The following is a 26,017-nucleotide window of genomic DNA, read 5'->3' as shown; positions in this document are numbered from 1 at the left end:
AATATCAGTATTTTAATGCTAAGTTGGCCAAATATTGTGCTCGATCGACAACAAGTGTGTACAAACATATTTTGGGGTTTTAATTTGGTATGAATTCGTTAGGTATAGTGAGTCGGATTTTGATTAAAATAGAAAATTGGCTCATTTTAATCGAAATTGGATAATTTTAGTTCTTTTGGGGACTTCATCCAATCGAGGTACAGTAACGACGAGGGTAAAAATAACTTTCTTTTAACAATAACGATAAAATTAACTAATAAATAAAAAGTTAAAGGATATTTTTAGCTCTTTTTTCAAATATTTAAAAAAAAAAACAATATAAATAACTTTCAACTCATTCTATCAAATCGATACATTAACATTAATATAATTTGATATAAACACTCGATAAACTCTCCATCATCACACATGAAAAGTCAAAAATCTTCAATAGGAACTCAATCATCAATCAATTATAATATAATCCAACAAAGACAACATTTCAATAGCAATCTTTCATTCTCCTCTCTTCTTTCCACACCATGGAAGGTGAAAAACCTCACATAGTTCTCTTCCCTTTCATGTCACAAAGTCATATAATCCCTTTCTTAGCTTTAGCTTCAAAATTTACCCAAAAAGGTTACCAAATCACTTTCATAAACACACCATTAAACATCAAGAAACTCAAATCATCATCATCATCAAAAAACCCTTTAATTCATTTTCTTGAAATACCCTTCAACACTACTGAACATAATCTTCCACCAGATGCTGAAATCACTGATTCTTTACCTTATAATCTTGCCCTTAAACTTCTTCAAGCTTCCCCTTCACTTGAATCTAACTTCAGATTCATACTTTCTCATCTTGTTAACCTAAAGATTGGATGTTTCAAGAAACCCCCAAATTGTGTTGTGTCAGATTTCTTTTTTGGTTGGTCAGCTAAGGTAACTCATGAATTTGGTATTTTTCATTCTATTTTTGTTGGTGCTGGTGGTTTTGGATTAGCTTGCTATTACTCTATGTGGATAAATTTACCTCATAAAGATGTTAATAATCTTGAGTTTATATTGCCTGATTTTCAAGAAGCTGGAAAATTTCATGTCACACAGTTGTCACCTAGTCTTGCTATAGCTGATGGAAATGATGATTACTCAGTTTTTCAGATGAAAAATCTTCCACTTTGGGAAAACTCAGATGGGGTTTTGATTAATACTGTTGAGGAGTTTGATACTATTGGATTGATGTATTTTAGAAGGAAGTTATGTATACCTGTTTGGGCAATAGGACCAATACTTCATCAAGAAAATGTCAATCCTAGGAAAGAACCTGGAATTTCTTTAGTGAAATGTAAAGAATGGTTAGATAACAAGGATAAAGATTCGGTTCTTTACGTATGTTTTGGTTCACAAAACACGATTTCCGCGTCACAGATGATGCAACTAGCAAAAGGATTAGATGGGGTTGAAGTAAACTTCATTTGGGTGATTAGACCACCTTTAGGATTTGATGTAAATGCTGATTTCAGACCAGAAGAATGGTTACCAGAAGGTTTTATCGAAAGAAATCAAGAACAAAGAGGACTAGTAGTGGTTGATTGGGCACCACAAGTTGAAATCTTGGCTCATGAATCAATAGGTTCATTTTTGAGTAATTGTGGTTGGAATTCAGTTCTTGAATCATTGATTAATGGTGTTCCATTGATTGGATGGCCAATGGCAGCTGATCAATTTTTTAATGCTAAGTTTTTGGTTGAAGAAATTGGTGTTTGTGTTGAAATGGCTAGAGGGACTACATTTGATGTAAGTTATGTGGATGTAATTGAAAAGATTGAGTTAGTTATGGGTAGTGAAGGTGAAAAGGGGAAAAGATTAAGAGGTAAAGCTTGTGAAGTTAAAGAAATGATTAAAGATGCTAATAGAGATGAAGATGATTACAAAGGATCTTCTATTAGAGCTATGGATGAGTTTTTTAATTTGATGATGAAAGAAAGGATTGGCTCACAATAATTGACTTTTTTTTTTTGTTAATAAAATAAAGAAAGAGAAATCTAGAAGAAAAGTTCAAGCTCTTTCTTTACTTTTTTTATTATATATATATAATTTTTTTTGGATGTTTCAGAGTATACTTTTGAAAAAAGAAATGATCGATGTTGCGGTGGGATAGATAAGGTGTTAACATCTTTATTCAGGAGTTTCGAGCTGAACTGTTCTAATCCTAGATATGTGAAGATCTTAGTAGGGAGTAATTCTCTCTTAAATGAGCTTTGAGTGGCATAGACTCTAATTAGTCGTGACTTTAATGTGAATATTAAACAAGTGAGCGTTTCCCGAGCCTTTCACGAGCGAATATCAGATGAGAAACCAAAAGAAAATGTCTAAATTTGTGGATAATGAGATGACTTGTAATTGGTTTTAAGAGTGATGGAATTGAGCTTGTAACAATATATTGAGTGCATATTGAAGTTATAAGTATCTGTTCTTAGGGAAAACTTTCAAGTTCTAACTACAACTATTGAAAACTAATAAAGCTATTTGCGTTTTGCGCGAGAATTTAATATCATAAAATTACTTATAAAATAAGTTCAGGGGTAATAAGACCTTAGTATAGTATAAGTGTGTATCTGAGATTGTGGTACTTGTGCATTTTCCCTTTATATTAATATTAAATTTCTAGATTTTTACTGGTTGTACGTAGGTGTAGTTTTATCTTCTCCATGATATTTATTCTGGTCAATCTTTTCATATTCTTCAAAATACGCTATAAAGTGCATCATAAGGTGTATTTGTCCCATTATTTCATTCGTCTTCTTTCGATTAAATTTTTCCTTCAAAAAGAGTCTACTTCATGTAATATATTACAATTGATTTAGCTCCAAATTATTATCACTTTTTGTAGCACTGCTAAGCTAGCAACATATGCACTTCTTTTAGTATAATACGTATTTCTAAAAAGCTTATGTTGTAATAAAACTTATATTTAAATAGAAATAATTGATCCGTGAAATCCTTTGCGTATTTAACTTTTAAAGTGTGGACATGGACTATGTTTGAAGCACACATATTCACATATTGTGTTTGTGTAGTTTAAAATTATATGAAATACACGTGCAAAGCACATGTCTAAAAACTCGTAAAACTAAACAGATAGATACACATATCATACGTGATTTTACGCAAAAAGAAAAACACATAAGTTTGAAATTGTAGAATTAAACAACAAACTCTTGTAAACACTATTTGTATAATAAAAAAATAATTTGATTCTACGTAAAATGAAGTTCTTTTTTTATTAGTTTAAACTTTAAAAAGAAGAACGCACATTTTAATTTTAATTATTATCTTTTTTTCCAAATGGAATACACATGGACAACACTTTTATTTTTTTACTATTATCTGCCACATATTTTTACTTTTTATTATTTTTTTCAAGATGTACCATATTGATTTTTTATTTTTATATTTCTAATCTCTAATTTCAAGATATGCCACTTTTTTAAAAAATAATAAATGAGATTCTCTGGCCCTCCTAAAATTATTTATTAATATTCTTTTTTCATGATCTGTCATGTGATCATTAAAAATAGCACACCAGATTTAGAAATTTAAAATTATTTATTTTTCTAGTTTCAATTTTATTATCAAGTTTAATTTTAATAAGAATATGAATGAGCGTTATTGTTAGTTCATTATTATCAAGTATCATCATTCATAATCAATATCTATAGTTATTATCTTCAGCACATATTATCGTCGATCAATCAATATGATCAACCGTCAGCACTATTAACCATTATTTGCAATGATTATTTCCGAGCACCAATAATCAACAATCACAACGATAAATCAATATCTATAGTTACTATTTTCAACACATATTATCGTCGATTAATTAATATAGTCAACTATAAGCACCATTAACCATCATTTGTAATGATCATCTCTGAGCACCAATAATCAACAATCGCAACGATAAATCATCATTCTACATTGCTAACTATACATTCCACTACACATTATTATCATCCACAATAATTATCGATCACCACCATATCAATTACTACCATTGACCACTAGTCACTATCTATTGTGCCCACAATCACCACTAATAGTCATCATCATCACCAATTGACATTAAGTACTATTTTTAAATAATATTGTATTGCTATATGTATTAAACTAATAATAAAGTCTCAATTTTTGTATTCAAATATTAATACAATAACTTAATATTCAAGTTTAGACATTCAGTAAACTTAAAGCAACCTTGTTATTCTGGCGTTCGTTCAATCTAAGCATATTTAATCTTAACAAATAAAATAAAATAAAGTTAAAGGACATAAATTATGTACTTTTAATCTGATGTGCGAGATACATTAATCTGATGCGCAAGATACATTAATTTGATGCGTTGATATATTAATCTGATGCGTGAAAATGAAGAATTTTAAGAATTTATAAAACTAATAGGAGTTAATGGTAATAAAAGAACTTAACGGTGAAATTTTTGACATTTTTTTCTAAAATAAATAGGAAATAAATAAGAAAATGAGCAATATAAAACAAGTACCCCCTCACCCTCCCCCCCTCACCCCTCTCACACACACTTATATAAACCACACTTTGATCAAATTCTTAGCACAAATATGAAAAAGGTTTGTTTATTTTTGTGGTTTTGTCTATTCTTAATATCTTGTTTTCTAGGAGAATCCAAAGAAGAAGGCCATGGAGTATACATTGTTTACATGGGTGCCAAGGGTTCATCTAATGATCACACTCAACTTATGAGCTCCTTGACAACAAGGTATATGACATCGTTTGTTTGAATATTTTTTAGCGAAATCTTGTTATATATAAATATAGCATAACATTATATGAGAAAAATCCTTATTTAGTGAAATGATAACTGTTATAAAAAAGTTTGATAATGACTAGTTGTAATATCTTAAATCCCTTCAATGAAAAATCCTGGCTCCACCACTGACTCTATTTATACTTAATGACTTTTACTTTGTTATATACAGTGGCGGATCTAGGATTTCCATTAAGGGGGTTCGGAAAAAAAAGATTAGTGCTAAGATTTGAGGTTTGAACGCCTCCAACACTAAGCCAACCTCTAATCCTGTATTCAGAAGGTTCAAAATCAATATATAAACATAAAAATTCTTAAAAATACCTTAAATATACAACATAATTTTTTGTCGAGGGGTTCAGTGAACCGCTCGGCAGACTCTAGGTCCGCCCCCAGATATATAACTAGCTCAGACTCTTCCAAATCCTTTTCACACTCGTGTCGACACGACATGAGTGAGATTAAGGTATTGTATCTCAACACCTGTATTCACACTCCCGAATCTTAAAAATTTATGTGATGAAGATTCCGACCTTTTGATCCACACCTACATTAGGGATATCCGCACCTGAGTCTGAACAACATAGCTTGTTATTACATCTTTCTTTTGTATATGACAAAGAAGAGCTTCATCAGGAGAAAGAATGCAGTGGTACACAGCTACAAACACAGTTTCTCAGGATTCGCAGCACGTTTATCAGACGATGAAGCTCAGTCGATAGCTCAACATCCCGGAGTAGTATCTGTTTTTCCAGATCCAGTATTTCAACTCCACACGACGCGATCATGGGATTTTCTGAGAGATCAATACAATCTTGTACACAACTTCCCTTACGGTTCTCATTCAAATTCAACCTCGAAAGGAGCAGATACCATAATTGGAATTTTCGACACTGGTAGCTAGGAACTGACCTGCCAAAAACTCTCATTGCACTTTGTTCATTCTTTACTAGTATTAACTTTTTGTTATGTTTTAGGAATATGGCCTGAATCAGAGAGTTTCAATGACAAAGGTATCGGTCCAGTCCCATCGCGATGGAAAGGAACTTGCACCAGAGGTTATGATTTCAAATCATCCAGCTGTAACAGGTAACAGTCTTGTTAAACGTCCTGAGTAACCGATCCAATGTGTTAACCCTGAGTCCACGGGAACTTAGTAGCTTTTGATTGAGGTTGTTGTTGTAGAAACCTATAAATATTTGAACCTTGGATCTGTTTGTGTTTTCAAATGTCGCTAAATATGTATTTTTAGCGGCAATTAGCACTCTTTGTATATGTCCCTAAAGCCTTTAGCGACATTGGTTCTAATGACACTTAATTAATGTCGGTAAAGACTTTAGCACTTTTTATTAATGTCAATATTTAATGCCGCTAAAAGTTATTTTTGTAGTAGTGTCATACCTAATGATCTTGAATTTTCGACCTACGTTTGCCCCATGAACAAATCTTCAAGGTTAAAAATCAAAACTTGAAGTTTTGTTCTACGGGGCAAGCAAGGTCAAAAGTTCAGGACCATCACTCGTCTCAGTATGTCACAGTCTTGGAAAAGTAAGTAAATGATAGAAATGACTTGCATCAGGAAACTGATTGGAGCAAGGTTTTATGACGAACCTGGCGAATTAAAAACACCTTTTGTGGGCACACCTAGGGATCACGACGGGCATGGTACTCACGTTGCAGCCATAGCAGCAGGGAGTCCAGTGGCAGGTGCATCCTATTACGGCATAGCAGGAGGAACAGCCAGGGGCGGGTCTCCAGGGTCGAGGATTGCAGTGTACCATACATGCACGCCTTATTCTGGATGCAGTGGATCAAAAATTATGAAAGCATTTGATGATGCTATTGCAGACGGGGTCGATATCATCAACTTATCATTTGGTCAACCAGCTGGAGCAGAGTTTGAGTTCTCCAAAAATCCTATTGCCATCGGAGCCTTCCATGCTATACAGAAGGGCATTTTTGTTGTTGCCTCTGGTGGAAACTATGGGCCTTCATCGGAATCTGTTGTCAATGTTGCTCCTTGGATTTTCACAGTTGCTGCAACAACTATTGACAGAAACATTGAAACACATATTCCCTTGGGTGGAAACATACTAATTAAGGTTTTCAAAAGAAAACAAAACAAAGTTATTCGATATATCCACTAGCTATCGATCTTTTCAAGAACATTTCCTAATGCTCTTTTCAATTTTCAGGGTGGAGGTATTAGCTTTTCCGATCTCAAGAAATCTCCAGTTTATCCGTTGGCAGACAGTCTATCGGTCAAAATAGACTCGGAGTTTGTTTATGACGGTGAAGCAAGGTAATTGGAAATTGAAATTTATCAGTTTACATTTCTGGGGCTTCACGGAAATAACTTTTTTGCATACTTGCAAACTAACTTGGGCAATGTTTCAGTGACTGTGAACCAGATACACTAGACGAACACAAAGTCAAGGGAAAAATTATTATCTGTGACCATCTCGATGATGACTATTCACTCGAACAAAGGCTGGATGAAGTGAAGAAAAAGGGTGGGATCGGATTTATACTAAGTCTTCCTGATGATGAGCTCATAACAGCACCTAAAATGGGATCATTTCCGGGGGCAGTAGTCACTCAAGGAGACGGCATAAAGATTCATTCTTACATCAACTCAACAATGTACTCACTTTACTTCTCAATAAGAACTTCCGGGGTAACAAACCGACTTGCTAATTTCACCTTCATATTTTCTAAAGGAACCCGGTGGCAACAATTCTACCAACTATTGGTGTAGATAATTTCAAACCGGCTCCTGTTGTGGCTTTCTTCTCATCAAGAGGCCCTAATTATAACACTCGAAACCTCCTAAAAGTAAGAATTCCTTATTCTAACTTCATTTCTTTCATATTTAGGGGTAAGTCTGCGTACTACCCTCTCTAGATCCCACTTGCGGGACTACACTGGGTTTGTTGTTGTTGTTGCTCGATCTGTGCCCTTTTGCACAGTGCCATGATAGTACTGTTCCGAAGAGACAGTAAGGACTCGTGATTACTTACATACTTAAGTCATAAAACTGAACATATGTTTCATGCAAGATTACCGTACCAAATGGTTTCTGACATGTACTTGCAGCCGGACATTGCAGCTCCAGGGACAGCAATACTTGCAGCTTGGACCGCTAGTAACGACACAGATGTAACTCGGTTTGGCCAACAACCACCACTATTTAACATCGAGTCAGGTACTTCCATGTCTTGTGCTCATGTTTCTGCAATTGTTGCAACACTGAAGTCTCAGAATCCCTCGTGGAGTCCGTCAGCAATCAGATCAGCTATAATGACCACAGGTAGTAACCAGATAATAATTTTAAGTATATCAGTGCCTCCCATTTATGGATTTTACGGAAACAAATCTCATTTTTTCGACCCCTTTTGTTTCCTTTTAATAGCTTTTCAGCAAAGCAATACAAAGAGTCCAATAGATCTCAATGGAGACGCAGAATTCCTTGCCACGCCATATCATTTTGGTGCAGGAGTAGCAACTCTGTCTGGACCATTGCAACCAGGTTTGGTTTACGAGACCGAGATCACAGACTACCTGCAATTCCTCTGCTCTCAAGGATACAACACATCAACAATAAAACTCATCTTGAAGAAACTTCCAGCCAACTTTTCATGCCACGCCAACGCGAGTGATGAGTTGATGTCTAACATGAATTACCCATCAATAGCCGTTACTCTCTCCAAAGTAAGAAAAACAAAGAAAGTTGTCAGAACTCTAACTAGAATTGGTGATGAAGAATCAGAATATACAGCAACCATAACAACACCAGATGCGTTGAGAGTCGAAGTTCGTCCAAAGAAATTGAAGTTTACAAGTGACAAGAAGAAACTGAGCTATCAAGTGACTTTCAAAGCAATGTCTAGAGAGGAAGACTTTTTTGGATCAATTACATGGTCGAATGGTAAGTACAAGGTTCGAAGTCCATTCGTCGCCTCGTTTGGGTAACATTTTCATCAATCTGCTACTTTACTAGTCTAAGAAAAAGGGTGTATGCAATGCATCCAAACATTGTATCACCAATATGAATCCTGAATAAAAGGTTCTCAATAAAGATTTCATGATATTCTTCTTGTTTTTCGATAACGAATGTAAATATTACCATGAACAAAAACTAATACAACTAAAGAGCACCTAACCTCACAACCTTCTTAGACTGAATAAGTTCTGAAAAACGATACTGTATTAATGAAGGATGAAACGATGGGTCACTAAGCCTAACTTGAATAGGTTATTCTCAAATGCAGATTTAGGCAGTGCCTTGGTAAGAGTGTCGACTATTTGATCGGCACCATCGACATGAACAACACAAACCCTTTTGATGTTAATCGGCACCGTAAAGTAAATATCTACGAGGTGTCATTGGTAATATCTACTGTGACACCCGTAACCTCTAAATTCTGGATTCGCCGTAGATAGAAAACAATTATAGTGCAGTAGAGCTGTTGGATTCCAACTATGTGCTCACATTTCTTACAGTCTCAAAAGCACAAAAAACACTATAACATATACTCCGTCCATTTCAATTTGTTTGTCTTTTAGTTCCTTTTTAGTCGGTATAAAAAAGAATGTCACTTTCTTTATAAAGTAATTCTTTACCCCCTAACATAGATTCAAATTACATTTTGGTACGTGACACACATTTTTAGTTTAAGATCATAAGATTCAAAAGTTCTCATTATTTTCTTTAACTTCGTGTCGAGTCAAACTAGACAAAGAGATTGGAACGGAGGGAGTACTACGTAATGAACAGAAATGAGATGTACATGAGAGTACACCAGAGCAAGCATACTGATTACTGATTAGGCAGAACCCAATAGCTCTCGCGTAGATTCTATATTTGTATTAAAAAATTACTTAATATGTATAAATAATTATTGTGAACCCCGTAACTATTTTTATCAGAAACTAAAAGTCAAACTCAAAATCCTAAGTCCGACACTGAAACTGAAGCTCTATCAATCAAAATCCAGAGATAGAAGCAGTTGATGAAGGATGATTGGATGAAAATGCAGTTGTTTTGAGCTTGCTTCTAATGTTTGTAAATTGCAGAGGTTGCAGAAAGTAAATATTTTGTGTCGGGTAAAACTTATCCGTACCGAGTGTTTACACCAAATCAGTACATGCATGCCATGTGTTTAAATTTATAGTTCATTTTACTTCATTAAATCACGTGATAATGAAAATTGCATTGGCTCGGTGTAAACATCCGGTGCGGATAAGTTTTTTCCTTTTGGTGTCATCTTCACATGTTCTACTCTTTTTTTGTCTGTCCCACAAATTACGTTATACTTCCTTATTCAGAAACAATTTAATTTTTCATTTTATCCTTAGACTTATAGCTACTCAAATTTCTACGATTTGTTTTAGACCATAAGGTTTTAATCTTCCTTTTTTTCTTTTCAACTTCGTAACTAGTCAAACAACGCCATACTAATCGGGACAAAGTAATTACTAGTGTACAGAAGCGGCTCAAGCATATCAGTGACCTAGAACAAAAATCAAACGGGACCTTAAACTTAAAATTGTTAATACCTTTTATATAATTGATTTCTTCTAGTTTTCATCCGATAATATAACCATTCTTATTTTAAATTATTTTTCATGCGATATAGTACTCCAAATATGTCAAATTTCTTCTAATAATCCCTTTATTATCCATGACATATTTACTTTTTCAACAAATAGTATTCAATATTTCTTAAAACATAATAACTTATTACCTATTATTATTAAAAACAAGGCCTCTTAAATTTTGAGGCCTAAGACATGTACATGTCTTTTTTTTTTAAACACTGTCGAGCCAACCCTGCTAGTGCATTTTGTATCTCTACAAAATAAAATGATAAATGAATGAACAATAACAATATTAGGGAGCGCTTTACCCCCAATGTGGGACTTCCGACGCGAATCCGGATTTAGTTGGGCTCCAATGTGGGTACCGGACACCGCATGGGAAACCAAAAAGAAATGTGATAAATTGGGCATCAGTTAAGGCCTTAACTTTATAGGGACAAAGAACCAAGAAACATCCTAATGTAACAATGAAATCCTTCACTTACATCACTTGTGCAGCACAGTCAAGTATATTTTGAGCAAGTTACAACTTCTAAAGAAGCTAAAAAGAACTCTATGTATTGTTTCTGCCTTTACTACTCATGAAACTAACCCATTCACATGAGGTACTTTTCTTGAACATGTAAAAAATTGTGTTTGCTGTCGCACTGGATTTACATTTGACTTCTCGAAAAGAAACTTAAGCTGATAACTTACAGTCGAACTTCTGACATTATGATAGGAAGATCTGTTCCACCTTAGTTACTGTCCTGCAGAGAAAATCTTGTAATGAGAACATAAGCACAAAACTACATTTCGAACAAATGAAAGAGTTAAAAGCAGTTCAGTTTAGTAGCACTCACATTCTAAACTTGTCTATGAGGCGAAGAATGACATTAGTTCTTTGTCAAAATCTAAATCATAATCCGAATTATCAAAATGACTTTCAATATCAAGCCCCAAGTCAAATGGACTGCCGAGTGGAGATGCAAAAGGCATATCAATATGTCTGTCGTGATTATTCTGAAACATGTCTTTTCCATCATGGTGATTGACTTTAGGGATATCATTTCCACTTCCATGAAGCGATGGACCAACACCAGAATGCCTTGGCGTAATATGAAGTTCATTGTGTGCCAAGTGGGACTGTGGTTCTGCATGTGTCGCCCCAAATTCAGGTGATGAATAAGAGTGATACACAGGTGGTTGACTGAAGTTAGAAAATTGAGACCCATGAGCAAATTCAGAAACTTGCAGTTCAGTGTGTGTGATGGAACTGTGAGGTCCATATTGCAACCCGTTGTTTGGAGGTTCATAATGCGATAGGGAAATTTGTGGTCCATCATTTATACCAGAAATCTTCTGGAGACCATGGAACTGAGTGTCTTGAAATTGATGCTGAACTATAGAGCGTTGATTTTCAAGATGCATCTCTGATTCATAAGGGACAACAGCAGAATTTTGAGACATCGGATAAAATGATGGCCCAGCACCTATATATGTATCCTCTTTACGGACTACATTAGCTGATGGAACCAATGATAGGTTTGAGTCTTGTAACGGTAACTCTGATTGAATCTCTAAGTCGTTCTCTACAGAATTTGTTGTTTCACTCTTGTCATTTCCCTGTAGGCTGTTACTCGTTATACATCCAGCCAATAGCATTTTTGAACTGTTTATATCAGGTAATGTGTTACTATGCTCGTCACCATGTAGCTGAGATGGTTGAATCTGTTTCTCAGTAGGGTTTGACCTAGCTCGTTTTCTCCTCCGATGATGTCCATCTCCTTTCTCCGTACTTTGGTGAGATTGAGGAATGGCATTTAGAGGATGAACATGATTCCTCCTCTCGTCCCTAGACGATACAGAGCCAATACCATCATCAGTGATATCAACATCATAGTCGCTGTCACTGCTAACTAAAGGTTTCTTCTTTTCACCACGGTTTCTAGCTGGTTCCTCTACGCTAGATGATCCATTCTCACTGCCTGCTTGTTGGAGGGTTGCTTCCTCTCTGCTTAAAACAGCCAGCCAAATTGAGCTCTCCTTAGCAGTCATCTTGTCCTGCAGACTCTTCGATTTGCGGATTAATCTCCTGATCTTTGCAATATCAGGTGACATGTGCTTTATGACAGCAGTTAGAACACCAACTTTCCACATCTTCTTCAAATCATGAGGCTTTCTGTATGGCGGTTTCTGACCCTTAGGTAGTCCCATTTTAGCCCACCATCCCTCATCCCCAGTTGGCCACCATGGTGGCGAGATACCTTTCTCCAGCGGGTATTTCCGTTGAGGCGGATCACAGTGTTGCATTAAAGAAGACAAAAGGGACCCCAAGGTAGCATCTTGCAAGTCTTCCAAGACACTTTGCGGGTTCCCATTTTGGCTGCCTACACCGTCTCCTCTTGCTAGACATTCTGCTTCGTACTTGGCTATTGCAGCAAGACCATTCTTATCAAACTTCACCTTCTCTTTCCACCAAGCTCTTATGTTATCTGACGAACCGCTCACAGGTTTACCCTTATCAGGAATGATTCCATAAACAAATCCTCGAGCATTGCAGACCTCCATGAGCTTCAACATGTACTTCAAAATCCCATCTTGAGCTCTTGACATCTTTTTCCGCGTAGCCTGATCAGTAACTTGTTTATTGTCCTGCTTCTCTGCAGCTAGCCGGGCTGCAAGCTTCTGTTTTTCCTTGAGCCGCTTGAGCTTGACACGGTCCTTCCACATCCGTCTCTCCAATTCGTTTGGCTCAATTTCTTCATCGCTGACATCCTTTTCGGCTATATCACACTTTATGTCATCAATTTCAATGTCCGAGCTGTTCCCAAACACATCAGCTTTAATCATACATCACTCAAATCAAAAGCAAAATATCTATCCATCCAACAAAGATACACTATCCGAACTCCAAATCTTTTTTTGTTCGTAAAAACAGCAAACTTCAATGTCAAAGTATACACACAATTCAGATTTGCAAACACCAAAGAGGCAAAGACTAAAAGCTATTTCAAAGTGACCACAAAAAGCAACAAACTTTTTCTTATAACCATGGTGTCTGGGCTAGCTAGCGTGCACCTCGACCAATTTTGTCGACCAAGCTAACCACAAAAAGCAACAAACTCACACTGGAAAACACAAAGGACTCGTTCCTTCAAATCCAAGATATTAAGTTGGGCACATATCTTGTGGAATTAGTCAAGACTCATTGTACTTGCAAGCTAGCCCGTACACCACGATTATCAACAACAACAAAAAAGACTTCACATTGGGTTTACAGAAAGCTCATAAAACATCACAACCCAAAAAATATAACACCATATACAAACAAAGAGGCAAATAAAACAAAACCAAGATTCAATTTTTATGATTGCTAATTGCTCAATTTCCAACAATTGAGCAAAATCTCCACTTTCAAGTTAGTTCTTTACCCCCTTCTCCATACGAACTCCCACCGTTTTGCTCCCTTGGTGACTCGAACCTACATCCTTAGGGTTCGAGGCAAAGGGTGCTTAACATCCGAGCAAACCCCTCTTGTCTTATATACCCAAATCCTCAAATACTAACAAAAAAACAAAAAATTAATCAACATACACAAATGATCAACAACCCATACATCTCTTCAAGATTGTAAAGATCAAAGCTTTTAGCCATTTTGATGAAACAACAACACAACAAAACCTCAAAAAGAGGGGAAAAAACACAAATAGTTAAAAGGGTGTGTGTATACCTGACATCAATTCCAATCTCATCCATCACAGCCATGTTAATACAGCAAATTGCAGCAAGATAGATTCAAACCTGAAAAGGGTGTTAGATTTTATACCTTTTATCTCTCAAAAAAATTAAAAAAAAATAAAAAATGGTTTAAAATCAAGAATATTTAATAGTGAAAATTTAATAAAACAGAGACAGTGAAGACTCAGAATTTCAGAGGAAAAAAAAAACACAGAAAGGGGACACAGATAAAGATTAAAAATGGCTGAAAATTCTCAAAAAAGATTTGAAAATGAGAGATTTTTTTTTAATTTTCTTAGACAAAGATTTCTTCTAATAAAGGGACAAAAAGAAAATAATAATAATAGTTATTATTGTTATATATATAATCTTTTTATTAGTCATTAAATTAGAAATTCAATAACTTAAATTAGAAAAGAATAATGTTTATACCTTATTTGTTTTGCACAATATAATTTTTTGACCAAAGAAGGAAAATAATGTTGAATACTTTAGTCAACTATGAGAAAATAATTATGATTAGTGCTTACATAGATTATGTAATTAATTATATTTTATATGATATAGTTTGACTGAATAAATATATGGAAAAAATTATGCTTTGCATGTTTGAATCTTGTAAGTTTAAGTAGTGTAAAAAATGTCATATATAATGGATTGATACGATCATATATTGGATAGATCGAATGTGTGGAATATCTCATATTTACGTAAAGTTTTTTTTTTAAAAAAAATATAGTTTAATTACTGAATATAATATAAATAATTACCCTCTCTTAATAATATAATTAATTTTTGTATTTTACGACTTGAACTCGTGATCTAATAGAAAGAAAATATGATGTGGCAAAGGAGGAGACAAAGTTTGACAAATCTTATATTTTGTCTTATTCTCATAATGGAACAAAAGGGGAAAGCTAAGAAACATGTAAAAAATGTCCAAATTCAATGAATTTATGAATGCATCCAGGTTCAATGAACTTATCTCTTCTTTTTTTTTAAAAAAAAATAATATATTTTTTGATTTATTTGAAGTCATTATTTTATTTGACCATTTATCCTTTTTTTTTCCCTCAAGGGAAGGAATTGGAAAAAAAAATTATTCCCTCTTTTAAAAAAAAATGTAATCAATTTTTTTTAAAAAAATATTAAATTTGTATAGTAAAAGCTTTTAGTTCTGCTTTTAACTTAACGATCAAAAAATCCTGCTTCGAACTTCAACCCCATTGAGTTGGTCAAGGGGTAAAAATCTCTCACGTCCGACAATATTGCGACAGGTAGGGATTTGTCCATCGGCCTACTTTCCCAAGAGGTGCCATGAGTGCAACGATCACTAAAAACAATCCATCAACATAACACAATAAACTTATCAAGATTTTTTAATATATAAAGAAGTAAACGTACGGAAAAACTAAGCAAATTCAACATCTAATATATACAAAATAAATAACCTAGACCTCACATACACAACATAATTTTCAACAACCCCTTGTACCTCCTAGCTCCAGCGTCGAACTATTGGCTACAGACAAATTTCAAATAAAACGATATCATCATACAATCGATTCCAACATATTTAGAACTGAATCGCGATTGTCATCATTGTGAAAAGGAAGACTTTAAAAAAGGAAAACATATCTATTTTCCCTTCATTTCCACCTCTTTTTTATCTTTTATAAACCATATAAAAACTATAATAGATGGTAATTTATTCAATGACAAAGCCAACAACAAACATTTCATCTTGACTTAACAATTTCTTCTTTCATTGCAAGTGAAAGAGCATTTAAACAACAACCACTTTCTACTACTACACCAGGCATTGCCACAGCTCTACTCCCCACAAAACTTCCTTCACATATTCTAACTTTACCAAATTTCACTTCACCTTCACCTTCATATATATGTCCAAATAACAATGCTTCTTTGCCTATACATCCTCCTCCTTCAATCTCTATCATCTCAGGATTCAACAGAACTCCATTGCTATCTACATAAACCCCTTGATGATGACTTAATTCAACTTCTGATCCCATAAGTTTCATCCATATGACAAACAAGAATGATCCTGTTGTCATTTCCATGAAATAGTCACTAACAAGTGTCCTAAATGCTTGCCATAATGTTTCCATTAGTAGTCCTTTGCTCCATATGAGTGATTTTCCTCCATCTTTCTTTCTTGTTGTGAAAACTAGTTTTGCTAACACACAAGTCAATGCTGCTATCACCCCTGAGGATATCCAAAAGAATGGGAAAAACCAGTATAGTTGATGGCTTGTTGTTGAACATATGAGCCAGTTTAGAGGACTATGTATTGAATATGAGAAGAGGAAGTATGGTAAGAATGTTTGGAGTATTGGCTGAGCAAAAGTGGACCAAGAAGTTTGATACCATGTTCTTGATAGAGCTACTTCTTGATGATGTTTTACTTGTAGTGCTGCTGATGCAATTGGACAACCAGAGAGATCAACTTTTACATCTGATTGTTCTATGAAGTTCTTCCAGGCTTCTGGAAGTGGTTCACCATTTCTCAAATGTTGGCAAATTTCATAGATCAATGAACGACCGTGATCGATGGATGCACTTTGAGAGGCTGATGTTGCCTTCACAACATCAATCTCGTGGCATCGAAGAAAGGGGTTGAATTCCAGCTGCTCTGATTGTTCTTTGGTGAGGTTCTGATCAACGACGATTTCTCCAACATCAACATATGGGAATTCAGCTTCATCCCATGGCCTAGTGCAGTCAAGTGCAATGTCTTGTGTTGCTTCATCCTTAGGCACAGACCTGAATTGTAGTTGGAAAATGTAGCGAACACCGCCTTGTGAACTTACCCTTTTCTTGAAATCATCAAGAAGGAAAAGTAACGGGCGTGTGTCGTTATCTTTCCTAGGAATTGCACCTGTTTCTGGAGGAAGTATTCCAATAGGCTCAACTTTACCAGAATCCTTTCCAATGTTTTCATCACTGGGCCTCAACTTGAACTTCACATACATTTCCTGTCCATCTGTAAACCTGAAAAGCCTGCATATATTTGAGTAATAGTGCATCTCTGTATATGAGTTCGAATCACGTAGTGATGTCCATACTGCATCGCGAACATGTGGCACGCGTTTCACATGCTCCTCCCTTGCTGCTAAGCCACAAACAAGCCATGTCGCGAAGTCAGAGATAGTCCTAGCATAGAATGCTTCCCCTGTCTTCAATGTCAAATCTAGAAGTGGCTTTTCATCATCAGAATTTGCATGATCAGAGAGTATTCTCAATGCAGCACCACGAGCATCGAGCCTTGCATCATCATCGGCACTTAAGCTGTTGCTATGCCGGACTATGACAGGATATTGTTTGCCGGATACAAAGATTGTATGGTCTGGAAATCCTTTGATGTTGTCATATATTTTGAGCATTCCCTTTCCACTAACACCAATTCTATGGAAGTATCTTGTTTTGACCTTGAGAGTGGTTGCAGCCAAATTTGCAGCTAGATTGCCAACTATCTTCTTGTATTTTGGATCCATATCTTCTATCCTTTCATCCATGGCATGTCGTGTGTTCTTTATCATGACGGGGGATTGAGATCCAACGTAAACACCACCACTTTGAAGAACAGAATCAATTGGAGCAACTGAAAGTGCACCAAGAATAACATTTTCTTGGATAAGTGATCTTGGAAGGACAACACTTTGGCTCCCAACAACTGAATTATCTTGTACCTCAACTATTCCACTCGTGTATCCACTCGAGGAATAGAAGCCGGTTATAATCCTGCTGAAGTCACCTAGATGGACACCTTCACCTAGTGACATCAATTTCGGATCACAAACCGCGTTGATGGCTCGGATAGAACAATGGTTTCCAACTTTTGCTCCCAAGAGCCTCAAGTACATGCAGAAAGCTTCAGTTCCAGAAAGGAGTTTAGCAAATCTGAGATGACAGGCAATGTTAATTCTATGTTTCAACCATATTCTCAGTGAATCATTGGTGTTTCGTAAGAGAAAAGTGTTTACAAATATGGTAAGGATGCTCAAAGTCAAGCCATGAGCCAGGTAGACAGTTGCAACTGAGATAGCGAAGATTATCGGACTTGAAGTGGTACTAGAAATAATGGACATGTAAGCGATGATAGTGAACGGAAGCCAGTGGAATGCTCCAGAGAGACATATTAAGGAGAAGTGATGAAGAGATGGAGATTTTTGAGCTAACAGTATGTACAAGAAATAAAGGATAGCTCCTGAGAGGGCGCTTATGAATCCGACAATGTAGATTCCCATCAAGTGATACATAGCTGTAATGAGACCATGTTCTATTTCATTTGCCGGTTCAACGACCTGAAAATACAATAGAAATGCATGTCATTCTATTCAAAGAAAGTTCACAGGATGTTGTAATAAATTTAACATCTGAGATCGAAGTCCTCACCTTCTTACGACTGTTTGATTTTGATGATGCCGTCTTCTGTAATGATGCTACCTCAGTTCCTTCTGCCAAAACGCTTCCTTTCTGGAGTACAGCATAAGGACCAACTGAACAGTTTTTGCCAATCCTAACTGGATGGAAACTCAGGATTCCATTCTTCACTTCATGGCCTTGAATTAAAGCTCCTTCTGCAATAACAGCTCCATCTCCAATCGAAACAAGTGCTGGATCACTGATATCGACGGTATCCAGTACAACCGATGATCCTATCCTAGCTCCGAATACTTGAAACCAGTATTTCAGAAAAACTGTTCCTCTCAAATGCACTGCCATAACTTTAGATGAAATTTCTTGTGCCTTATATAGAGCCCACCACTTAACAAAATCGAATGACCAGATGGACACCTCTGGGGTCAGGGAATAATTTGGTTGAAGGACCAAATTTCCAAGAGTACCGATGCATATGCAGGTGGTAGATATGCATAGAAGCCAAGCAAATGGTGCAAAGATCAAGGAAATTGCATAAACAGCCCAAGGAAATGAAGTCACTAGAGTTGCATTTGTCAAAATCAGGTTCTTAAAGACAGATATGGATGAGTATGCAGGAAGGACCAGCATGAAAATGGCATAGACAAGAGCAAGAAGTTGCAATAAAATGATACCGAATCGATGGGATGGGGAAACTTCTTCAGCCACCAAATTACAGGAATCATCCTCTGAGTAGTCTGGAAGATAAGAAGGATTTGCTGCATCGTGAGGTCGAGATTTTATAACCAAATCCTCTGTGAAGCTTGCCAAGTCCTCAATGCAAGTTGCTGTGAAGATATCGATTGCACCAACTTGAACTCCAAGAAAATCTGAAAGTTTTTGAGCTGCCCTGACTACACCAATAGAATCAATACCATAAGATACTAAACTTTCAGTAGTAGTAATCTTGCTGATAGAGATTCCTGTCTGCTCCGATACGAGTCCCTTCAGGAACTCGACAATCTCCTTTTTATTCAGTCCTGGAGTTGGTGAAAAGGATGTTGTATTCAAATGTGGCCTTGGTGTATTTCCCTCCCTGCAAGAACCTGTGGTAAAAGATCTAAGAAGCTTTCGCTTTGACGAGATTTGATCTGGAACCACATCCAGTGTTCCATCAATGAATTGTTTCAAGCACTCAAATCTCTTTATCTTTCCAGATGTTGTTTTGCTGATAGTTTTTGGCTTGATCAGCTTAACAGAAGCCAAAGTAACACCATGTTCTTCAGCAACTCTTGCCTTAATTTCCTCGGCGACGTCTTTGCTAACAGGTTTACCATCTCTTACTTCTGCAATGACAACTAAGCCAACCTGGTCAGAGTGATCAGGTACTGGTACTCCTTTGCTGGATAAGGTCTCTTCTGGAACTCCAATAACAGCACAACAACCTGGGCGGAGGATTTCGGATGAGCTTTCGACAGTCTTTTCTATGTCTGACGGGTAAATATTTCTTCCAGCAACTATGATGAGGTCCTTGATTCTTCCAGTTATGAACAAATTCCCATCAATTATCCTTCCAAGGTCTCCAGTTCTTGTGTATACCTTTTCAGAATGCGAACCGAGTTTGTTTCTGAAAGTTTTCTCAGTCAGTTCCTCCCTGCCCCAGTATCCAATGCCTGCACTAGGACTGCTGATCCATATTTCTCCTTCCCTTCCGGATTCATCATGCTCCTCGCCACTTTCCGGATCAACTATTTTGATATCAACATCCGCCTCATTTTGATTCGCGTAGCCGCAACCTACTCTTCCTTGCCAATCCACCAAGATTGGTTTTCCCTCCCCATAAGCACAGCTTACAAACACACAGTTTTCTGCCAATCCATACCCAGGAGCCATCACTCTTTGGGAAAGACCGAAAGGTCTCGTGAGCTCAATAAAATTCTTGAGAGTTTTCTGCCTTACTGGTTCAGCAGCAACCATTAGAAATTTGAGTGATGAAAGATCATACTTCCATTGCTTCTCTTTGTTAGCCTCCAACCTACGGACAACGAGCTCAAACGCAAAGTTTGGTCCAGCACTATGAGTTGCTTTGTACTCGCTCATCGTCTCGAGCCACATGAGAGGGTTCCTGATGAATGTCATCGGAGAAAACAAAACTGCTGATCCTCCACTTACTAAAGCTGTGAAAAGGCCACCAATAAGTCCCATATCATGGTACTGAGGAAGCCAGCTTATTAATACTGTGTTTGATGTGCTTTTGTATACTTTCCGCATTAACTTCACGTTATGGATTAAGCCACCATGAGTTATCATAACTCCTTTAGCATCTCCTGTTGACCCTGATGTGAATTGTAGAAAGCATACATTGTCCGATTGAGGCTCAAACTTGTCATTTCTATTAGAATGCATTTCTTTGGCATTCTTAACCCAAGAGTCTGTGTGTATCCATGGAAGATTAGGCCAGCGACCGGAGCTTGATCCATTTTTACGGTTCAGTGATATCAAATTCTTCACAGAACCTGCTCGAACAGCTGCATGATAACCTGCAGTCGACAAAATGGCCACTGCGTTGCACGATTTAGCAATGTTTTCAATCTTGAGTAGTGCTTGTCCTCCTCTTTGCATTGGATCTGATGGAAGTACCGGGACAGGCAATACTCCAGCTCTGAAGCACCCAAAGAAAGCATCAATAAAGTCAAGTCCCGGGACGTAAACTAGGAGAACTCTGTCACCTTGCTTCATTACTGGTTTTCGACTAGACAACAGCTTCTGAGCAATACAAGAAGCATTAGCGTTAAGTTCTTCATACGTCCTCTCCTTAACTACTTGTCCTTCTTCACTAATCCATTTGTACAATGTCTTCTTGCAGGTGATGTTATGATTCGACCAGTACTTCAAATAACCATCAAGGCTAGACAATTCCGGGAATTCCACTTGCTGAGATTCTTTCAGAGCTTTCGGATTCTTATCCGAGCAATCTGATAAGAGGGGGAATAATCTCTGCAAAATCAATGATTTTTTAATTGAATTATTTCACACTCCACACTTCAAATGCAACTTAATCTGCAGTATTTAAGTCATTTTCTGTTTCGAGTACCTTAACATAAGGAAATCCCGGTTGTGGATCAGTATTTGCAAAGTGCTTGGAAATTAAAGCCATGGAATAGGATGAATTTCTTTCAGTAAGCTCAAATGCCATTAATCCACCTACATAATAAGTGTTCTTCTGACCTTGTAATTTGTTTTCTATTTTGTCATAGAAACCGTCCTTCATATCTGTGTTCGAGTCCCTAAGAAGGTTAGTTACACCAAATTTTTAGCTATGTTACTCGGACTCCTCAAAAATTCAACCAGGCGAGTGTTGGATCCTCTAGGAGTTGTGCATTTTTGGAGGATCCGACACAGTGCGGGAGCATTTTTGGAGTGTTCGAGCATCATGGTCTTTTAGTAATAAGCATTATATACCTTGGCTATTTACATTAGGAAAATACTTGAATCGTCGTTGCAGGACAACCATTTCAACTTCACCTCCAATTCTTTTGACAGCATCAACCGCAAGCTGTAAAACTGTTGAACCTTTGACGTTGGCTGAGTTACCATAAGACCAGAACAAGAAGACGTTTGTATCGGAATAGAATCTCTGCATGGCAACTGGATTTCCTATTGTTGCAGGATCATCCATAAACTCCTCAAAGTAATAAAATCCAACTGGTATGTGTTCTAGTCCTTTAATCTTCAGAACCGTCGTGTAATAGTCGATGGTCTGTACTTGACTGAACAACTCCTTTTCAAGTTCACTCAATTGCAGCACTCCATTTTCAGGATCTGTTGGATCAAACTAACATTAGCATCAAAGGTAGCGGAAACTCAAACACAAACAAGGCTGCATAATCTTGACATATAGTTTATCATCTATGTTGCTCGAACTCTTTAAAAATGTTGCAACACCCTTATCGGATCCTCCAAAAAAATGCACTACCACTGACATTTTTGAATAGTCCGAGCAACATAGCTTATCATACCTGCTGAAATGGAAGATGGTGATCTATAAGTCCTCCCACTCCTAAAAGGAAATGCCCCGGATAATATCACTTTATCAAACTCCGTACTTTCTAAATCACTACTGCTGTCTTTGATATCAATTTCGACACCTGTACTGTTGCGTCTGACTGAAAGCACTTCTGTTTGCAACATGACTGTTATTGGCAATGATTCACTGACTTTCTTCCACAGACTAGTGTATCCATCTTTGAAACGTCGAATTTTCCCAGCCATAGATGTTCGAGTGAACTCGTGAATATAGGCATATGGCATGTCTTGAACAAATCCATATCCAGAAGCAGTGTAGCCATATGCAACAGATTTTGGAATGGACTTGAATCCGCGGCTTTCAAGAAATGCAGGTGTCATATCAGAAGCAAGATCACTCACAGCATGAATTCCAATTCTACCTGAATCCTTTCCTTTGTCCTGTTAAAATACAAACCTCTCTATAACAACATTTCACTATAACGGCCAAATTATTGTAGGAACTGATTGTTCATGTTATGTTATATTATAGGCATAACACATAAACAGACGCTCAAACTTAGTCTCATTTAACGAGTAAACTCTCTATTTTTGAACATGCACATCTAGTGATCTAGACACCCCAACTCGTCTCCATTGTGTTAGTTGAACACTTCGACTTGCAAAATGACCATCTAGACACCTCCAAAATTTATGTGCCACATCAGCATCAGGTGTCCACCAGACATGAGTTGGAGTGTTTAGTTGTCAGTTGAGATCAAGTTGAGGTGTCTAGACGTGCACGCAAAAAGTTTAAGTGCTTCCTAGGCTAGCTGAAGCCAAGTTTGAGTGTCTGTTTATTATGTATTCTTTTAACAACATTTTGCTACAGCAGACAGAATATATCTACGTTATAGAGTGGTTTGACTGTAGTTTAAACAAGATGAACTGACCTGGAGTTCTAATGTCAGTGATATAACAGATACATAATCATCTGCAACTTTATTGTCCTGATAATTCCCTGTTTGGCTATCAATTAATCCAAGTTTATGTGAGTCTAATTCTACAAGCTCACTTCCTGTTTCTTTTGCCAAATGGAAAATTGTTGGAGCACTATTTGCTGCAAGAACTTGACCTCCGAGATCATAAACTCGTCCTGTTAAAACAAAAGATATGTCACCGCTCGAACCTCAAACTAAAACAACCTACATATAAAACGCGTTTAAACTATATACACAGACAATATATATAATCTTTACACCAGTACTGCAACTTAACCAGCTATAGCAGCTTACTACTCTATTTTACGTTGTCAACGTACACAGGACTAAACTCTATATACAACATTTGTGTATACCTTCAAGATCATAATTTTTTTCCTGCAACATACAAACTATTTTACATATAACAGAACCTCAAACTAAAACAACCTACATATAAAACGAGTTTATAGCGATTTGTACACTGTCAGTGCACAGAACATAAACTCTATATATGATGTTTGTGTATACCTCAAACATCAACAGATACACATATACCACCAACCGAGTGATGTTTCTCGATGACTGTCACAGTGTCACATTGACAGTATAAAGAATTTATACCCTAGTACTGCAATTTAACCGGCTATAGCAAGTTTAGTACTCTACATTATGCTGTCAATGCACATAACATAAACTCTATAAATGGCATTTCTGTATACATTCAACATCAACAGATACACATATGCCTCCAACCAAGTGATATTTCTCGATGAGCTGTCACACTGTCACATTGACAGCATAAAGAATTTATACAGTAGTAGTGCAATTTAACCGGCTATAGCAAGTTTACTACTATATATTACGCTGTCAGTGCACATTACATGAACTCTATATGCAATTTAACCGGCTATAGCAAGTTTACTACTCTATATTACGCTGTCAGTGCACATAACATGAACTCTATATGCAATTTAACCAGCTATAGCAAGTTTACTACTGTATATTACGCTGTCAGTGCACATAACATGAATTCTATATAAGACATTTTCGCATACCTTCAATATCAACAGATTCACACATGCCACCGACTGAGTGATGTTTTTCGATTACTGTCACATTGTTGTAGCCAAGATTACACAATGCATAAGCTGCTGATATTCCACTCGGACCTGCTCCTACTATAGCTATTCTTGTGTTCACTGGAAAACATGGATGTATCTTTGAAAATTTATCTTCAATTGATTTTTGATCATACATTGCGCTTTTCGCCATCTGCTGAAACAGAATACTAAAAACTTTAGCCTATAACTTCAACTTCCATTATGGTCTAATGAAAACAAAGGGAATTCAAGAAGATGCAAATGTTGAATTTTGATGATCAAAGTGAGAGATAATACAAGCCTTCATTATTATTACTTTAAGTAGGGAAAATGACCAAAATACCCTTGAACTATTCGTAATAGAACTATTCCATCCGTTTCGTTTTTGGCTCAAAAATGCCTTCCCCACAAGCCAAATGGCTCAAAAAGGGACAATTTTTCCCTTGAACTATTCGAAATGAGACAATAGCCTTGAAGAATTTTCATACTAACACGACAAATATAACCGACTATAGCTCATTACACTGTCAGTGCACGAATCATAAACTCTACATATACTAAGAATTCTAGCCCTTCGACTTCAAGAAGATGTAAATATTGAATTTTGATGATCAAAGTGAGAAATATTTCAAGTGTATCATTATAATTACTTTATGTAATTAAGGAAAATGACCAAAATACCCCTGAACTATTCGTAATAGAACAACTCTCCCATCCACTTCATTTTTTGAACAAAAATGCCTTCCAACAAGTCAAATAGCTCAAAAATACCCTTCCCGTTAAATAATCCCACCAGAACAAGGGAAAAAGTCAGTTTTGCCCTTGAACTATTCTAACTAAGACAATATCTTTGAAGAATTTTCATACTAACGACTGTCAGTACACTAATAAGATAACTCTACATTTATTAAGAATTTTAGCATCTAACTTCAACTTCCATTATAGTCCAAGTTTCAAATGAAAACTTAAAAAAAAAAAAAATTAAGATGTAATCTTGAATTTTGATGATGTTATTATTTTTAAAGTATAAAGAATATGCTGAATATTTCTATGACCAAAACTACATATGGCAAAAAGAAAAGAACAGAACTTGTTGATAAAAAAAACATTTAATTGATTAAAACAATAGTCAACTTACCAATGTAAAACCAATATATAAATAAATCTCAAAATAAAAGAAGAAACAAACAAAGAGAAAAGTCTCTTCTCAACAAGACATTGTTCAAAAAATAGAATCAACATAATATTCTTCTATTTGTCACTTGTTAAGTATTTTATTTGGCATTTTTTTTTAGTTTCATGCATAAATTATTATATATACGAGTTTTTAATCTGAACTGTCACTAACTAATCATCAAAACACGCCTCGACTATGTATCAATTGTTCCATTTTCC

The 26,017-nt window shown here is 36.2% G+C and overlaps 5 protein-coding genes across 7 annotated transcripts; 2 read left to right on the top strand and 3 right to left on the bottom strand.

Annotated features, from left to right (window-relative positions):
• Nucleotides 1-84: 84 nt before the first annotated feature.
• On the top strand, nt 85-2,463 carry LOC107003092 (UDP-glycosyltransferase 92A1-like). Its single transcript, XM_015201348.2, has one exon. The coding sequence runs from the start codon at nt 522-524 to the stop codon at nt 1,986-1,988; it is 1,467 nt and encodes a 488-aa protein (XP_015056834.1). The 5' UTR covers nt 85-521; the 3' UTR covers nt 1,989-2,463.
• A 2,146-nt stretch (nt 2,464-4,609) lies between these two features.
• On the top strand, nt 4,610-8,918 carry LOC107009696 (CO(2)-response secreted protease-like). Of its 2 annotated transcripts, none has more exons than XM_015209055.2 (9): nt 4,610-4,782; nt 5,467-5,726; nt 5,808-5,919; nt 6,479-6,932; nt 7,026-7,132; nt 7,228-7,473; nt 7,551-7,665; nt 7,927-8,140; nt 8,243-8,918. In XM_015209055.2, the coding sequence occupies exons 1-9, from the start codon at nt 4,625-4,627 to the stop codon at nt 8,800-8,802; spliced, it is 2,226 nt and encodes a 741-aa protein (XP_015064541.1). In that variant the 5' UTR covers nt 4,610-4,624; the 3' UTR covers nt 8,803-8,918. The 2 variants fall into 2 exon arrangements, with proteins under 2 accessions (XP_015064541.1, XP_015064533.1); XM_015209047.2 differs by having other exon boundaries at nt 6,410-6,932.
• A 1,907-nt stretch (nt 8,919-10,825) lies between these two features.
• Nucleotides 10,826-14,398, bottom strand: LOC107014258 (ETHYLENE INSENSITIVE 3-like 3 protein). 2 transcript variants are annotated; one of them, XM_015214112.2, is made up of 3 exons: nt 14,144-14,398; nt 11,274-13,234; nt 10,826-11,180 (listed from the first exon to the last, which is right to left on the bottom strand). In XM_015214112.2, exons 1-2 carry the CDS (start codon nt 14,176-14,178, stop codon nt 11,287-11,289), a joined length of 1,983 nt encoding a protein of 660 aa, XP_015069598.1. In that variant the 5' UTR covers nt 14,179-14,398; the 3' UTR covers nt 10,826-11,180; nt 11,274-11,286. The 2 variants fall into 2 exon arrangements, with proteins under 2 accessions (XP_015069598.1, XP_015069608.1); XM_015214122.2 differs by having other exon boundaries at nt 10,826-11,175.
• Nucleotides 14,399-15,888: 1,490 nt separating this feature from the next.
• Nucleotides 15,889-21,300, bottom strand: LOC114077574. The gene is made up of 2 exons (XM_027917750.1): nt 18,550-21,300; nt 15,889-18,479 (listed from the first exon to the last, which is right to left on the bottom strand). Exons 1-2 carry the CDS (start codon nt 21,271-21,273, stop codon nt 15,891-15,893), a joined length of 5,313 nt encoding a protein of 1,770 aa, XP_027773551.1. The 5' UTR covers nt 21,274-21,300; the 3' UTR covers nt 15,889-15,890.
• A 277-nt stretch (nt 21,301-21,577) lies between these two features.
• LOC107016453 lies at nt 21,578-24,779 on the bottom strand. The gene is made up of 3 exons (XM_027917749.1): nt 24,578-24,779; nt 21,997-22,356; nt 21,578-21,807 (listed from the first exon to the last, which is right to left on the bottom strand). The coding sequence occupies exons 1-3, from the start codon at nt 24,777-24,779 to the stop codon at nt 21,590-21,592; spliced, it is 780 nt and encodes a 259-aa protein (XP_027773550.1). The 3' UTR covers nt 21,578-21,589.
• Nucleotides 24,780-26,017: the final 1,238 nt, after the last annotated feature.

Source organism: Solanum pennellii, chromosome 1 (assembly GCF_001406875.1).
Source record: "Solanum pennellii chromosome 1, SPENNV200".
NCBI classification, from domain to species: Eukaryota; Viridiplantae; Streptophyta; class Magnoliopsida; order Solanales; family Solanaceae; genus Solanum; species Solanum pennellii.
The sequence above is the reverse complement of the archived record's forward strand: the minus strand, read 5'-3'. Positions and strand labels throughout refer to the sequence as shown.

Coding starts and splice junctions, on each gene's coding strand:
- LOC107016453 (XM_027917749.1), bottom strand. CDS start 24,779: ATGTATGATCAAAAATCAATTGAAGATAAATTTTCAAAGATACATCCA. Junction 22,357..24,577: donor TGAATCTGTTGATATTGAAG/GTATGCGAAAAT, acceptor TTGATCCAACAG/ATCCTGAAAATGGAGTGCTG. Junction 21,808..21,996: donor TCCTAATGTAAATAGCCAAG/GTATATAATGCT, acceptor ACTCGAACACAG/ATATGAAGGACGGTTTCTAT.
- LOC107009696 (XM_015209047.2), top strand. CDS start 4,625: ATGAAAAAGGTTTGTTTATTTTTGTGGTTTTGTCTATTCTTAATATCT. Junction 6,933..7,025: donor GTGGAAACATACTAATTAAG/GTTTTCAAAAGA, acceptor TTCAATTTTCAG/GGTGGAGGTATTAGCTTTTC. Junction 8,141..8,242: donor ATCAGCTATAATGACCACAG/GTAGTAACCAGA, acceptor TCCTTTTAATAG/CTTTTCAGCAAAGCAATACA.
- LOC107014258 (XM_015214112.2), bottom strand. CDS start 14,178: ATGGCTGTGATGGATGAGATTGGAATTGATGTCAG. Junction 13,235..14,143: donor GAGATTGGAATTGATGTCAG/GTATACACACAC, acceptor GTTTGGGAACAG/CTCGGACATTGAAATTGATG.
- LOC107003092 (XM_015201348.2), top strand. CDS start 522: ATGGAAGGTGAAAAACCTCACATAGTTCTCTTCCCTTTCATGTCACAA.
- LOC114077574 (XM_027917750.1), bottom strand. CDS start 21,273: ATGAAGCAAGGTGACAGAGTTCTCCTAGTTTACGTCCCGGGACTTGAC. Junction 18,480..18,549: donor TGAGGACTTCGATCTCAGAT/GTTAAATTTATT, acceptor TTGTATTTTCAG/GTCGTTGAACCGGCAAATGA.